General features: G+C 41.6%; 1 protein-coding gene across 2 annotated transcripts in view; it reads left to right on the top strand.

The window, feature by feature from the left end:
- birc6 (baculoviral IAP repeat containing 6) overlaps window positions 1-17177 on the top strand; it is a 120641-nt gene that overhangs the window by 88151 nt on the left and 15313 nt on the right. For both annotated transcript variants that reach the window (XM_079248618.1, XM_079248617.1), the window contains exons 65-68: window positions 6735-6957; window positions 9429-9574; window positions 14133-14243; window positions 14980-15197. In XM_079248618.1, coding sequence (XP_079104744.1) covers window positions 6735-6957; window positions 9429-9574; window positions 14133-14243; window positions 14980-15197 — 698 coding nt within the window. The remainder of the gene's footprint in view (window positions 1-6734; window positions 6958-9428; window positions 9575-14132; window positions 14244-14979; window positions 15198-17177) is intronic.

Here is a 17177-nt window from a genome sequence, read left to right as displayed (position 1 = left end):
CGCATGAAAACATCAGGGGTATGGGGAGAAATCTACATGGGTTAATATGATTTTGTAATCTGATAATAGTAGTTATCTGATGAAGGATAATCAGATTATTATGTAAACTGTGATTTACTGGTGTGTGAACTGATTGCAATCTAAAACCACCTTTGCTCCAAATAAATACTAGTTGGTTGACTTGGCTCTGGTTCGTCGCCCTCTCACGGTTCACCTGATGATTGCACTTCCGCTCTCCTTTCTGAAAATAAATCCAATCAGCTCTTCTGATCTGACCGATTGTTTAGGATGAAAATCAGCTCATAGTGATTGGTTACTGATTGATTGGAGCAGCCTTTTGACCTGCTGGACCATCCATGTGAAGTTAACTCTGTTTTCAGCTCTGAGGATTTTCACAGCTACAGTCAGGAGTTCATGGACAAATAAAATCAGATTTTTAGTGAATATTTTTTGGAAATATCTGTTATGTTAAGTTTTTCCAGTGTGTTGTGAATGTTTGTTTTTAAAAAAAAAAAAGTGCCTAGTGTCATTTTTGTTATGTTCAACTTTAGTTTTATTCTGTTGGAGCGTAACTTTAGTTTCTAACCCAGTTCATTTGTCGGCGCGGTCTGTTTCGGAACTGCATTAAGTGAGCCGACGTCCTGGCTTTCTAAAGGAAGTCTTTCTGCACTAAAATGGAACCGGTGCTCTGAAATGGCAAAGAGCTCCAGGCCACTTCTTTCTGCTTGTTCCACGCAGCCCTGCTTTGATGCACATTATCTGTGGTGTCCACTGAGGCAGACTGTGTGTTGGCGGAGACATGTCACAGTTTGAATATTTCAGCTACTCTCGCCACTGTTGCTCTGCCCCGGAGGGGTCAGGAAGACCCGACACTGTCCAGCCACCCAGCCTGACTCATAATATTTGCCACCCACTCACTGCGACCTGCATGCTCAATGCTTTCTTTCCCCCGGAGAAGTCAACACACACCAATCACTTACAGCAGCAACCAGCCCACGCACACACAAACACACACGGGGTAATGTCGCCTGGCATTGTGTTTGTGACACATACAGTGAATGGTTTATTTTGGCCAATAGGGAAAGAAAAAACATGCTGACAAACAACAGGAACATCTTTTTCTGATGAACTATCTGATGCAAGGAGATACACCAGCACTTCTCAGCATCAGTTCAGAGACTGAACAGAGTTTCTGTGACGTGAGAAAGCTACTGGGAAACGGTGGCAGCATTGTGCAGCATGGCCTCCATCCCTTTTAGAAATGTGCTGTCTGATTGGTGGCTGCGCTGCTATAATTAGTATGTAACATCAACGAGGAGTTAACCAAGTTTCCTTTAAAACTCTTCTGTGTTTACTGTGTGAATGCCCCTCATCTGCTGCACTCCCCCCGAGTGAAATACCAGCCATCAGTCAGTCTGTCAGCTGTAATTACAGGAGTCTTCCTATCTACACATGGGAACATGGGCCAGAACAGGCCGTAAATTGGATGAAAAGTGATGCTGAGGCCACAAGTGTACGCCAAGGTTTTAGGGTTAATTAGAATTTCTCTGCTTGACATTTGATAGCAGTGCCGGATGTTTCGCTGGTGGATTATTAGAGCTGTTTACAAGTCGGAACTTGTTTGGACATGGATTATTGGAGATGAGAAGTTTCCCATAAGCAGAGAAGGAAACTTAAAACCTCAACCGTAACTATATGCAGATTATTGTTCATGTCTGTGATTGTTTTTTATTCTTTTATTTACACCAAGTGAGGGGAACCCTGGTCTTCAAGGGCTGGAATCCTGCAGGTTTTCCATGTATCCCTGGTCCAGCACACCTGATTCAGATCAAATGGATCCAACAGCTAATCCAGATCTGCACATGGATTTATTCATTTGAATCTGGTGTTAATCAAATCAAAGATACTTTATTCATCCCCGAGGGGAAATTCAAGGTTGAAGCCAGCTCGTCCAGGGTTTGACATACAGACATGTAACATTTAAGACAAGTTTACAGAACCAAACTGAAGCTTAGGCCCCGCAGCCAGTTTTACCGGCGCCGCCGTATAACAGATAACAACAGAGATACGTTAGGATCATAGGGGGTCGAGGGAAAAAAACATGTAAGTCTGGACCTCTAGATGGTGCAGTCTGGAGAGACAGGGAACATCAGAACCATCAAAACCTTCAGAACGAGAGCCAAGGTTCCCCACCCCAGATTTACACTCCTCCACTGGATCAGACCCACCTTCTAGTTCTGGGTTGAGAAGAGAGTCTCCAACATGGACTGAGATCTGGTGACTGTGGAGGCCGTTGGAGGACAGTGAACTCATCGTCATGGTGCAGATGATGTGAGCTTTGTGACATGGTGCATCATCCTGCTGGAAGTTTCCATCAGAAGATGCTACACTGTGCTCAGAAAGGGATGGACATGGTCAGCCAGTAGGCTGTGCTGGTGAAACCATGTCATACTGGTACTGAGGACACCATTCCACCAGCAGCCTGAAGCGTTCATCCACGGCAGGATGGATCCATGTTTTCATGTTTCCACCAAATTCCGATCTTACTGCCTGAATGTGGAGCTGAACTGGAGACTCAGACCAGGCAACATTTTCCCAGTTCTGGTGAGAGTGTGTGAATTGTGGCTTCGGTTTCCTGCTGTCAGCTGACAGGAGTGGCACTCGCTGTGGTCTGCTGCGTTCTGGTCCAGACAACTTCTGACTGGAAGTTTTCTCTCTTCAGATCATCTGTATAAACATTCGAGATGGTTGTGTGTGAAAATCCCAGTAACCAGACCAACAGCCATGCCATGTTCAGAGTGACATGCCTACATGCTGCCATGTGATTGGCTGGATAGATATTTGTGTTGAACAGGTGGGCTTTCTCAGGTAAACATGTTTACATGTCATGTTCCAGAAGAAGGGGGAAGCTCAGGAGGTGAATGTGTTAGAGACTCAACCTCAGTCTCGTCTGGAGGAATGTGAGACTCATCAATACAGCTGATCAGAAAACTGCCAAAAACCAGCACAGATCATTGACTCTGACACATGGATGTCAGAATCAATGATTTCTTTTCTTATTATTCTTGTGTTGCCGCTAAGTGTGTCTTTTCTTCCTCTTCCATCCAGCCAGAGGAAGACAGACACACACACACACACACACACACACACACACACACACACACACACACACACACACACTCTGATGTGCATGACCATATAACACAGTCATATGTGTGTTTTCTAGCTCGAACTGTGGTCGGTAAAGAATTAGAAATGTAAACCAGGACTGACGGATGTTGCCTCTAAAAATCTGCTGCTTGGTTAGTTTGCTTTTTGTGTGTTTACATGAATTCTGCTGTGTTGTAGAACAGAAGTGTAATATTAGATATATTCACTCATTTTAGATTTTAATCCATTAAAAATGTCCTGATATCAGCTTTCCCAGCATCTGTACTCTGTCCCGAATTACTAAGTTTCCTGATGAAGAGCGCAGAGCTGGGTGAAGAAAAATCAATCAGTTTGAATTGATTCAAATGTAATTAATCCAGTATAGATTCATAAAATTCACATTGTCATCGGTTTCCCCCTGTTACAGTAACAACAGTGACCCTACTCTGGTGTGACTTGATTTTATTTTATTCATTAAAAAAAACAAAAAACCAGTCTTTATTTCAGATGACTTATTTTACATACCTACACTTTTACTTACTTAATTAGGACTCATTAATTATTTTTAACTTTATTTATATCTGCATTTCATTGGCCAGATGTGAACATCTGGAGGGCTGTTTTTAATCCTGCATGTTTGATCCCCCTGGTTGAGATGATGCAGTTTTCATCCAATTATTTGTTTCGATCATGGATAATCAGGGAAACATGTAGATCCAGTTTTGGTCTTTTTATTTTTAGCCTTTACCTGCTTATCATCAGCAGGTTTTTACTGTTAATCAGTCTGAATATCTAGCTAAGCTCCGGGCTCCATTCGGCTTTAAATCACACTGAGAGGAGACTCGCTGCGATACCAAGATCCTCACGGTTATGATGGATGTCCAGCCTCGTCACTCCCAGCTTTGTCCTTGTGCTGCCTCGCCAGTCACTTCCAGTCATCGATGTACTACCTGGAAATTCATGGAAGTGTGAGGAGATTTTTCACGTTGAGGCCGTTTCTGAGCTTTAATGATGAGAGCAGATAAGTAACGCAACGATAGCAGCACGTGTGAAAACCTCCTAATGTATAAACGGGTTGGAAAAAAGAGCCGATTGGTACAAACACAGTCTTTGGATGGCACAGAAAACAGATGTAACTGGAGACTTAATGAAAATACAGATGTTTGGGCGACAGAAAACTGATGCTTGGGCCAATGTGTGAAATATGAAATGTCTGCAGCATTCAGGCGCATGCAGCTGAAAGTGATCCCCCATATGCTAATGAGGTGTTTTTAAAAGACTGATACACAAAAACACTTTAGCAATATAAATTAGTCACATTTACAAACTACCGACAAGTTTGATCTTCCACTTTTCTTTTCTTTACAAAGAACTAAAAAATTGTACATAATGAAGTGCGAAGAACAAAGTTTTTACTGTTTCTGGCGGTTTCTGCATCTGTTCTTCTTCGCTGGTTTGTTCCTTTCGCTGGTTGCGTGTCGGCTATACAACTCTACCCCTGCAGTCTCCAGCGGTGCTGTTGCATTTTCCTCATCAAGAGACTGATAGCTCAGACACTTGAAAACAGACGAAAGTTACATGTAACTGATGCAGGAGACTAATTAAACTGTTCATCTGTCTGCACATCTGTCTTGTATGTCGAACATAGGTGGGCGTTTAGCGTGAGCTGCTAATGCGAGAATATTTTACTTCCTGTTTAATCCAACTTCCTACTGCCGCACCTGTTTTTTACTTGTGTTTCGCGCACATGGAGATATGGATCCTACGTCCTTTTAACGAAAGAGGGTAAAAAGAAGCTGGTTTTATACATGCCCAGATGTAAAAATGTATTAAATCAGATACATTGGTCTTTATGCACAAAGACAAGAGAAAATTGGGAGAGAAATCTATGGTGATTATCTGCCGTTGTCCGATGAATCACAATCAGATTAAATCTTCTATCATCTATCAATAACTCCAGAAAGCAGGTTATGATCACATTTTTGGTTTGCATGTAAACAGGCTGAGATCTCAGTGTCTGGTCTGGCAGTGGATGGAGGGATGGAGGAAGGGATGGGTGGGAGGGTAAATAGGTGGATGGAGGACAGCTTGATGGATGGGTGGATGGTGGATGGGTGGGTGGATGAATGGATGAGTGAATGAAGGATGGGTGGGTGGGTGGGTGGATGGATGGATGAACAGATGGAGGATGGATTGGTGGATGGATGGGTGGAGGATGGATGGATCGATGGGTGGGTGGATGGATGATGGATGGATGGATAGATGGGTTGATGAATTGGTGGGTGGATGGATGGATGAGTGGATAGATGGATAAATTGGTGGGTGGGTCGGTGGATGGATGGTTAGATGGATAAATGGATGGGTGGGTGGGTGGATGGATGGATGGATGGTTAGATGGATAAATGGATGGATGGATAAATGGATGGATGGAGTGATCATGGGAAATGTTAGCATTTTCTTCATTTATCACCATTTTAAGCTGAATTTGGTGGCAGTTTATTCTGAGTTCTGGTGGGAATGTAAATAAAAGCTTTGTTAAACTCCAGTATGATTCATCCTCTGAGGAGCATGAACGTGGTCTGGTTCGTCCATGTTCTAGTTGAGGAGTATAAATTTCATTTTCACAAATCATTTTAAATAAATTGTATTAAGGTTGTTTGAGGTTAAAAAAAAAGTTTTATGCTTAAAAGTAAAAATACAATGTAAGTAAAATGAACAAATAAAATGATCAGGGCACCTTAACCTTCCTCACCTCCATCTACAGTCGGCGAGTGTTTACTGCCCCTTCCATGTTATTCCTGCTTCCTTCCAGTAAAGCACGTTTGGCAGTTGTGACCCGGCGTGTTGGGAAAAACAAGTCTGACATTGACACGGAGCAGGAGGAGGAATTCTGATGAGTTACACACAATTGCTCCAAGTAATTACATAGATGTATCTGGATGCGATTGGGATTCTGGGCTCAACGCCGTCCACAGACACTGGTTAAAGCATCTGAAAGCAGATTAAAGCCGAGGGAGGTCGGCGGGGAGCAGATCTGGGAGGAGGAGGACAGTTGGGAGGTTGGGATTTCAATATAAATGTAAAGTAGTCTGGGAGCCACAAACAAGAGCTGTTCTATTTATTTTGAGGCCGACACTTGAAGGCGAGCACACGGATACAGGAGCACACTCTTCTGCCTAACCGGCTCCTGGACAAGCGCTGATTCACGTCACATGCAGTCTGTTCTGGCTTTCATCATATTTGCTAAATAAATGTGAGTCTGAATGGTGGCGAGGTAAAACTCTGGAGAGGAGGGAGAAGCCTCCTCATTTGCGCCTCTTACAGGTGCGATGTTTCAGTAAGGTAGCTTCCGTCACCGAATCCTTCATCGTGTTGATGAAAACACGCCGTTGGTTCTCCACATGTGCACGTCTTCTTCCTGCTGCAGTGTCGCCTCCGGCCACTGGTGGCAGCACTGAGCAAACACTCCTGAAGTTGCTTATAATTCCTCTGATTATTTCATCACTGGCTGCTCTGACTGGTCCGATGCGGTTCTGTTTGGGTCGTCTTGTGACTTAACCGAGTCCACCTTCTTGTCTCCACAGTTCTGGACATGGCACGCCACGTGCCGCTGTATCGGGCGTTACTGGAGCTGCTGAGGGCCATTTCCACTTGCACGGCGCTGGTCCCACTGCTGCTGCCGCTGTCTGGAGACCAGGGCCAAGATGAGGAAGAGGAGGATGAAGAGCACTCCGAGGGACAGGCGTCCGTAGGAATGCTGCTGGCCAAGATGAAGACGTGTGTGGACACGTACACAAACCGGCTCAGGTGAGACCAGAAAGTGATCTTCTGCTCGGAGTTTCTTGTGTTTGATGAGCCTGATCTCATTCAGAGAGGCTGAATTCAGGGCTTTGATCTCACTCCACCGTCACATCCTCCTAACGGAGAATCTTTACGTCGCTCAGGTCGTTTCAGCCCTCATATAAACCCCGGGGGGCTCGTTGAAATTCCAACACACCTCTGAAGGCGTTCAGGGACACAGAAATGTGTTGTTTTATGACCCTGCTGAAGTAGAAAAGTACCTCACAATCTCAGAGCTGACCGGAACATGGACCGCTCTCCTCCTCCAAGCTTTCCTTGGGTTTACATTCAGACAGACTCGGCATCCACGTCAGAGCTCCTGATGAGGAACGACGGGTGGTTTGACGGATGTTTCCGCAGTAGAGAGTTTAGGCTCAGGTGCAGAGAGATACGGTTGTCGCAATCCTGAAATTTGGTGGTGTTCATTTCTACAGAGGAAAAAAAGACATTTTATCATCAATTCAAAGGCAGAATACCACAAAAAAAAACAACTTATATGATAAAAAAAAAAATATATAAATATAGGAAAAGACATTAATATTGTGGAATAAATGTGCGTTATTTCAAAGCTCCATTAGCTGTAAAATGCAGCTGGAGTCTCGTCAGACTGACTGTAGAGTAAAACCACTAAACTAAAGGAAACTGGAGCTTTATGTGCCTGTTAACAAAACGTCGTTTCTCCTTCACAATACTTTAGAATAGTGCTGTGACGATACGCTTTTGTCCCGATTCGATTTCATTCCAATTTTTTGGGTGCCAGTTAGATTTAAATTGCAATTCTCACAATTCTTCTATATTGGTCTTTTTTTTGTTGATTAAAAACAAAATAAATATATAAAACTTTTTTTTTTTTGCCCGTCATTTTTCTTTATTTTGATGAGGAAAAAACAACTCAGTAGCCAGAACATCATTCTGCCGCTATAATTCCCAAGAAGACAAGAAAAAAGTTTAAAGTTTTTTTTTTTTTAAAACAAAAACATCGATTTTAAAATTTTGAAGCAAAAAATCCTGATTTTCAATTAGATTTTCCCACTGCTACTTGAGAATAGATCAAGTAAAGAGAACAAACAAACTAATTAAGATAATCAACGTCTTATTAAAACTGTGTTGTCAGTTCATATTTGGAAGAGTCCTGCAGTCTGCATCATGTATCTGACAGAACCTGCTCCGTTAAAATGCACTCTGCAACAGTCCTCACCAGCTTTGTGTGTGTGGCCATTCCTCTGCTTACTGGTCTAGGTCTGGCTGCTGGTCTCGTCTCTCGTCTCAGCCTGGGACGTAAGACGTAATGGTTGTCAGATATGAACGTTGTTGTATGAGGCTGGCAGCATGTAGCTATGCACGCTAACAGCATGCTAACTATGGATGCTAGGCAAGACCTTCAGTTTTATTTATAAATAAAGTTTTTGAGACAAAACAACAGAATGAAACTGTTGAAAAAAACGAGCATGTCGTTTACATAGACAGCAGTAAAGCACAGAGAGAGGAGTAAAGTCAGAACCAGGGTAGTTAACTTAGGTTTCTGCAGGACGCTGGAAACTCGGCACTCATGGTCTGTTTGAACAGAAACTTCCTCACCTCCTGATACGCCGCATGTAATCCAGCGTGACAGTTTGGTCCACTGTAAACCGACATCCGTGGACAATACGGTTCAGATTCGTGTAGATCACTTCATAGTGCAAACAACGGTCTCACTTTTCCATATTTCTACTGACACAAGCTGGTTTTGGCACTTCCAAGTTGAAAGTTTCGGTGTAAACATTAAGTCCACAAGGTTGCTGATGTAGGATGAGGCCCGCTGCAGTGCCTGTTCACAAAGGTTAGAGGCAGCTGGTCCATGAACTGAAAGATGTGATTTTCGTATCGACATCCATGTTAATTAATATCCAGCTGAATACTACATTACAACACCACAGCAAGAAGAAAAAAACGTCCATCTTCTGCTGCGTCGGTCACATGTAGAAAACTTGATGTCCAGAGCATTCCAACTACAGATGTTTTTTTATTTTATTTTAGATATGCATTTAATTTATTTGGCATTTTTTACACATTTAATCTCAGGGATATTAAATATTTAACATTATGATTGGTAAGTTGTCAAACGTTAAAATTTATTTGAACCATATATGTCTGGATTTGAACACAAAACAATTTTATATTAATAAAATGGAAAACCTTTCAGTGTATTCAGATGTCAGAAATTCTGCCGTGAAACTGTTTTTACAATTGGGTTTGGTTTCAGGATCTGCAGCGGATAAAATCTGATCGATAACAGTGACTTTCATTAACTTCTGATCAGAAAAAGCGCTGAGATGAATGTAAAACTATGTTCTCTGTTGACATGTTTGCATCACAGAAAATGAAGCTGAAAGAATAAGTTTGTAATTGTAGACATGACATCAGGATATTGTGAATATCTGAATGTGTGTTTGTTCCAGGTCAAAGAAAGATAAAAGTAAAGGCGTGGTGAAACCAGACGGGTCGGACCCGGAGCCTGAAGGTTTGACTCTGCTGGTGCCCGACATCCAGAGGACGGCTGAGATCGTGTATGCAGCCACCACCTGCCTCCGGCAGGCCAACCAGGGTACGAACCAAGCGGCAACCTCAGGCGGTTGAAAGTGAAGCCGATGCTGAAGTGCATAAAACTGCAGTTCCCCCTTCATCCACTAGAGGATCCAAAACAAAGCAAATCCCCATAGACTCCCATGTTAAAAAGACCAACTTCACGACAGAAATAAACATGTTTACAGCAGAAATAAACATGTTTACAGCCTGGTTCAAAAATCCATTTTCAGTTTAATAGGTCAGGTTTACCTTCATGACAACTGTGGGGGGAGTGAATTTTTTTCTAACTCGCCCGTTTAAAAGTAATCTAGAAATTCAGCATATTTAGGGGCGTGTCCTTTTGATTGACAGGTACCCGATCTCCTGCCTCAAGTAAGAAGAACGTAGAACAACCGCAGTTTTTAGCCAGTTAACAACGTGACTTAGCTTTAGCCCACTTACCTCCATTAGCTGGTTAGCTCCTGTTAGCTCCGGGGTTAGCTCGGTTAGCTCTTAGCTGCACACAGGTCAGAGTTTGCTCGATGTCAATCATCCACCATGACGCTCACGGCCCCCCTCTCAGCTCCACCTCTTTGCCCATATTTGTATTTTCCGGGTGAGACGACACGCATGCCCCTGCCAAGATGGTGATGGTAGGAACCGCCCACTGAGCTTCAATTCAGCTCTTCAGAAACTTACAAGTGACGTCACGGAGGCTCCGCCCATCTCTATATATACAGTCTATGGTACAAACACAAGCCCACCTTCATGTCCATTCAGTCCTCTGATCAGTTTCTAAGTGATTCTGCAGATGACATGAATCCAGCCTTGTACACCCAGTTAGATTCTCCGCTTCTCTTCTAGCCATGTCCCGGCTCTGATGTCTCCATTTGTCTCTCGTACCTTCATCTGTTGCCTGTCCTGCTTTCTCAGTGGAAGGACACAGAAGTGGGTCTCTAAGTTTAGCCCAACAAGACGTCCCCTGGCTGGACGCTTTGACAGTTTCATTTCAATCAGGGACGCCATTGGCCTGCTTTCCAAAGCTGGACCTACACAAACTTTCTCCTCTTAGTCATTGCCTAAACACCCTTCTGATGGTTGACGGCAGGCTAAGTTTTCCTGTTTTTAACCCTTTAAGGTGCTGGTATCAAACTCCAGTCCTCGAGGGTCGGTATTCTCCAGGTTTTAGTGGTTTCCTTCCACCAACACACCTGATTCAAATCAAATGGATCCAGCAGCTTCTTGTCAACCTGTTTATTCATTTCGTTCAGGTATGTTGGAGCATGAAGACAACAAAAACCTGCAGGATGCCGGCCCTCCAGGTCTGCGGTTTGACACCTGTGCTTTAAGGTCCTGTTCTACCATTTGGTAGAGGCAAATTTGCATTGACTGATGAATTTCTTTAAAAACTGTGGAACTAAACCTGTGTGAGCATCTCTATCAACTGGTTTGGGTGTGTAAAAGCCAAACTAAGTGTGTGTTATAACACTACTTTTTCACATTTCAACCATCTACCTGCTGTTAAATTATTATTAACTTCTTTTTAACATCTCAACCATTTGCTAAAAACATTTGTTCTATTTATTCTTTTCCAGAAAAACACAGTGGAACATTTTTCTCTGGCCTTTTTGTTGGTGTGAAAGTTAAAGGGTTAAAGGCTCAGAAATCTTTCTCAAAGATGAGATGTTCAGATTGTAACACCAGACTCAGACTCTGAAAAGCCGTAAAGACCTCATAACTTCTTTTAGACTTTCAGTTACGGGGAAAGAAAGAAAATTCTTCAAGCTGGTCATTACTCACCTTAAAGAGGCAGCGCCATCAATAAGATGTCCGCTGCATGATGAAACATTCCTCCTTCCCCATTACCTCGTTGCTACACAGTACACAGTATAAATTATCCTCCTCCCGCTGCAGAGAATTTTTATGTTCTGTCCACATAAACGAGCGTCTAACTGATCACTTATCTGGGCAGCTGGCCATTAGACGTGATGGAAGTGTTCATGTGGGATGGGGGGGGGTCAGATACAGATCAATGTCATGTCTCTTCATGTACAGAAATCTATATGATAACTGCCTCTGGAGACGGACATTAGGCCAGCTTGCATGACGTGGAGCTGGCAGTATTAGCGCCTTGACAGATGTATGATGGCTTAATTAGTGAAATAACTCCCAGAAAAGTCCTGATCTAACAGGATGAGGGGGGGAGAGGATTCCTTTCAGGATGAAGGCTGGGATGTCCTCTTAATGGGGTTGAACCTGTTCTGGTGTTCAGATAAAAATATTTACCATCTTTTTGTTTGATCTGTGACAGAATGACAAAAATGACTACTGAAAGAAAGTCTATCATCCTGTCCCACTTTTATACTAGATACAGTAAATATTTCTGTGCTGTCAAGTTTAAATGAGAATATCTAGTTTTATGTGGTCTGTCGATGTTAAAAAAGAAAAAAAACAAGAACCTCGGAGTTAAAATTCTACACTTTTAAAGCTTTTAAGCTGACAGCGTTGGTCCAGGTGACCCGTTATAATCATAGACCTCTAAGGTCTGTTCCATCCTCCATGAGAAGCAAAAACCTTTTTCTTCTTCACAAGGCATCAAGCACAAAATCTCGCCACTTTGTTCTCCTGCTTTGCCAGTTCTTGCACCTTGTTTTTGGCACATCAGCTGTTGTGTGATTGGTTGGACAGTCGAGGTGGGCGGAGTTAACACAAGAAAAATGTGGTTATGAGAAGGGTTGTGTGATTGGTTGGACAGTCGAGGTGGGCGGAGTTAACACAAGAAAAATGTGGTTATGAGAAGTGTTGTGTGATTGGTTGGACAGTCGAGGTGGGCGGAGTTAACACAAGAAAAATGTGGTTATGAGAAGTGTTGTGTGATTGGTTGGTCAGTTGAAGTGGTGGGCGGAGTTAACACAGGATAGCATGAAAAGCCTAATGTTGTCAGTTCCACTGATGCAGGGTTCAATAAATATATTAAAAGAAAGATAAATAACACCTGTGTGTTTAATGACCCGGACACAACTGCGTGCACAACCGCATGCTCACACGGTCCATGTTTCATGTGACGTATGACATAATGAGGTCCAACTCGGAGCAAAACAAACTTCTTTTCTTGTTCTTGCTGCCTCGAGACCAGGAACAAAGTTCTCTCGTCTTGCAGAGTATGTAACAAGCTCTGGGGTTAAATTTATCGATGTTAATTTATAAAACAGTATAAATATGTCCATTTTTTTAAAAGTCTTTATCAGAGGAACCAGACGATGGGCCAGCATCCATTTACAGTGGAGAATTTGTGTGTTTTAACTCTGGCTCAGTCTTTATTTTTATCCAGCAGTGTTTATGTATGCCTTGTTTTGTTGTTAAAATGAGGAATTTTATGAGTTTTATTTGTTATTTGTGTCTTGGATTTTATTTGAGTCAAAACTGAAAGTATGAATGATGCGCTGGGCTTCTTAAAGCTTTTTAAAAAATAAACTGAATTGAATTAAATCTACTTTATTTATCCAACAGGGAAATTTCCATCTATAAAAATAAAAAAATATCTTCTGAAAAGTTGGACCAATAGCTTGTTTAAAAATTATTTTACATCTAATGTTTAGTAGCTTATGGAAGTATTTGCAGATTTTTATTATTATTTTCATACCACAGGTATGCCAGTTAAATCCTTTCAGAGTGGTTGGATTAAACTGGGTGATGAGTTTTTGGAAAACGGTTAAATATAAATCAAACTGCATGGATAAATGTTGTGGTGTTCCTCAGAGGTCAGTCTTGGGCCCAAATCATTCATGTTATACATAAATGACTAATGTATCTAAAGATGAGTATAATATTAACCTTTAGATAATTTGCAGACACAAATATCTATAGCAGCTTTTAGCGCCTGTCATACCAGAAATAAATAAGTGTACTCTTCTTCCCACTACTTTGTCAAACTCCTTTTATCCCACAAATTTATTTAATTATCAAATTGACGAGTAATTAATATTTTTATTTATATTATTTGTGATTTTTTTTTTTTTTTTTTAAATTAGTATGTATATGTATGTATATACGTGTGTGTTTGTACATATGTATGTATAGGTATGTAGGTATATTTTTCTTTTCTTTCATTTGTCTGAAATAAATTAAATACAAATAGAAATAATAGAAACTGTGTTTTAATGTGAAGAAAATGTCTTTTAGCGGTGTGAAAGTGGCTTAATGATGTTGTATTCATTTATATGATGGTTATTCACTCTTTTGATAAAGTGTGTATCATAACGTCAACGGCCAAACTGACTGCGGTGGTTTAACTCCAGATGATCCCAGTGGGAATTTAACATGCTACATTCTGAACTTGGTTGGTCTCTACTGGGAGTTTCTTTTAACAGAATAAAAATCAACTTTATTAACCCCCCCAAAAAACCAGATGGTACAGTTGCAGTACAACAATGGATCATTCATTGATTTGAATAACTCACAACTCGTAGGACTGTTTCTGTACCGACTCTTTCTACATTCGTGCTGCAGTAGCCTCTGACCGAAGGGCTCTAATGTGACTGGCAGCCCTGTTTTGGACTGTTTTTACCCAGATGTTGATCTGTTTTTCCGCCTTACAGAGAGGAAGCTGGTGGAGTCTTCGAGGAAGGTGTCAAGCCGACCCAAGCCGCTGTCCATACTCCGCTCTCTGGAGGAGAAATACGTCGCCGCTATGAAGAAGCTCCAGTTCGGTGAGTTAGTTTGCAGATGGCCTGTAGCTTCATTAAAAAGGTTTTCAGAGGACTGCTGTGTTTTATGAACATTAATGAATTGTCTTACTGCACTCCACATATTCAACCAACTCATAAACACACAGCATTAAAACATGTTAGCATGATGTTCATTTCCCTGCAACATTCTTCCTGTCGACCTTCATGAATCTGAGTGGTCCGACATCACGCCCCTCCGTACTGAACGCGTCCATGGTACGATGCACCAACTCCAACTGGTTGTAGTAGTGGCCTGTGGCGTGTTACCTTCCTGAAACGCCACGTTTTCTGCAGCAGGAAAGCATCTGTAACGTAGAGCGTCTCCCAGGTGGTTCTGTTGATGGGTCTGGTGAGAATCCTGGTGAATGGAGGACGATTCGTCTGCAGACCAGCTCTGTAGTTTTGGCAGAAAAAGGGAAAATATTCCATCTCTGGTCACTGTGTCGTGATTCTTGTTAATGAAACTCTTCCACATTAACCTGAAACCGGTTCACCAGGTGAATAAATGAGCCACGCATCATTCACATAACAGTGTTTTGCTATAGCTCTATCAGGGCCGTACCCCCCCCCCCCCCGCGCAGACTTTTTCCTTTTAGCACATGTTTATATTTTATCCTTTTATTAGACAACTAAATATAATAAATGTTGTGGGTTTTTTTTAATGACATGGCTGCACATCTGAATTCTGCATGGCCCCTGCTGTCTCCTCTCCATCCAGACACGTTTGAAATGGTTTCAGAGGACGAGGAGGGAAAGCTGATGTTTAAGGTCAACTACCACTACATGTCTCAGGTGAAGAACGCCAGCGACACAAACAGCGCCGCCAGATCTCGTCGCCTGGCCCAGGAGGCGGTCACCCTGTCCACATCTCTGCCTCTGTCCTCGTCATCCAGCGTCTTCGTCCGCTGTGATGAGGAGAGGCTGGACATCATGAAGGTAACCCCCCCTTCAGCTGATGGCAGTGAACATTTTATAAAAATGTGTGTGTTGTGTGTGTGTGTGTGTGTGTGTGTGTGTGTGTGTGTGTGTGTGTGTGTGTGTGTGTGTGTGTGTGTGTGTGTGTGTGTGTGTGTGTGTGTGTGTACACCATGCTACAGCTCCAGTGACATTTCTGAAGCGGCTCTCACCTCACTGGCTGATAAATGGCAGAATCTGCTCGGCTAAATGTCAAAATGTCTGTTAAAGCAGGAGGGTGTTCCTCCTGATGAAAATAGAAACAGCTGATCAACATTAATGGAATAAGTGGAACATTTATGAGCAGAAAAACATTTCATGCTGCGTGTGTGAGCTTTATTTGACAGATATTTACCTGTATTCATCCCTCCGGTTGTCATGGCTGCGCGAAGCTTTGCAGCATCAGCAGCAGGTTATGATTCGGTCTGATGATCAGACAACAATTAATCCAAAAACTTGTTAGTTTAGTTCTTGGTGTAAATTTCTTCAGAGGTTCTTAAAGCTCCTTTAGATCTGCCTGAACTTTGCCACTTATATCATCAGTTTCATCACCAACAGTAGTGTGTCACCGTCGGGTAAATAGTAGGGCTGTGACGATATGCTTTTGTCTTGATTCAATTCCGATTCCGATTTTTATTTTGGATGCCAATTCGATTTAAATTGTGATTCTCAACATTACAAAACTTTTTTTTTTCCTCGTCATTTTTCATCATTTCAGTGAGGAAAAAACAACCCAGTAGCCAGACCATCATTCTGCTGCTTTGATGCCCAAGAAGACAAGTAAAAAGATCAATAAAAATAACAAAAATTTTATAGTGTGTTTATTTTATTTATTTGGAAAAAAAATTATTTTAAAATTGTGAAGAAGAAAATCCAGATTTCCAATTTTTTTATTTGATTTTCCCACCCCGAGTAAATAGCTGACCCGTTAGGTGATCTGCAGAAGTTTTCCAGGTATTTATGTCCCTTCCAGAAGGTGTACAATCCAGCCACTAAAATGTTGTGTTTATTCAGAGATTACATGCTAAATGTATCATATTTTCATCATAGTAAAAGAGCTCCATCACTCCTGTGTTGCTAAGATACCTCTGTTTTGATCTGGAAATGATGATGAAGCAAATTCCTGTCAAACTTTCCACCAATCAGAGAGCTTATGTTGATGGCAGTATCCAACCAGGAGCAGCCAAAGATAAACTAGCAAGCAGAAACCTCTGTGTGTGTGTCTGAGAAGAAGAAAAATATTGATCGTCAATGGCTGGAATAAAGCCAAGTAGATCTAATGAAACAACCACGTACAAATACACAACTGTATTATATAAACACAGTTTGTGTATTTCTGTTATTGTTACATTAGACATGAATACGTTTCAGGTGCAAATTTCTCACTCTCTTCTTGAGTAATTATTTTTCATTCCCAGTTACCAGCTGCTCTTATAATTTTTTATTACAAAAAGTAAATACCAAGGTTTGAAAAACAGCTCAACATTAAAAGATTGAACTGGTTTCCAACCTTGAAAAAGAAGATGGCAGGTGCACTGCAGGTATCCCTCAAACCACTGGTGCTCATGGAAGGGTTTGCTTCAGCATGGAGAAAGGACTTAATTCAGAAAATAGAAAAAAAATCCAGGTCCAGGCACTCAAAGTGGATTGAATAAAAAGCCTTTCTTAAAAATGGGCAAGAATCATGAAAAAAACACCAACGAATATCAGCTTATTTCTTCCTCATGGTGTTTCCAACTTTTTGGATTCCATTCTGCAGGTCTTAGCATCTTACGTTTTCCAAGAAACACTTGTAGTTTTTTTTTTTTCTTTCTTTTCAGATTTATCTGGTGTCCTCATACATAAAACAGTATAAACACAACAATAAAATACTAATACAACTAGAAAGTATTAAGAAGTGAGATTTTTCTCCACACTGGTGACAGAATAATAAAAATATGGTTTTGATGCACAGTGGTGCCA

Source organism: Telmatherina bonti (assembly GCF_933228915.1).
Source record: "Telmatherina bonti genome assembly, chromosome: 11".
Taxonomy (NCBI): domain Eukaryota; kingdom Metazoa; phylum Chordata; class Actinopteri; order Atheriniformes; family Telmatherinidae; genus Telmatherina; species Telmatherina bonti.
The sequence above is the reverse complement of the archived record's forward strand: the minus strand, read 5'-3'. Positions and strand labels throughout refer to the sequence as shown.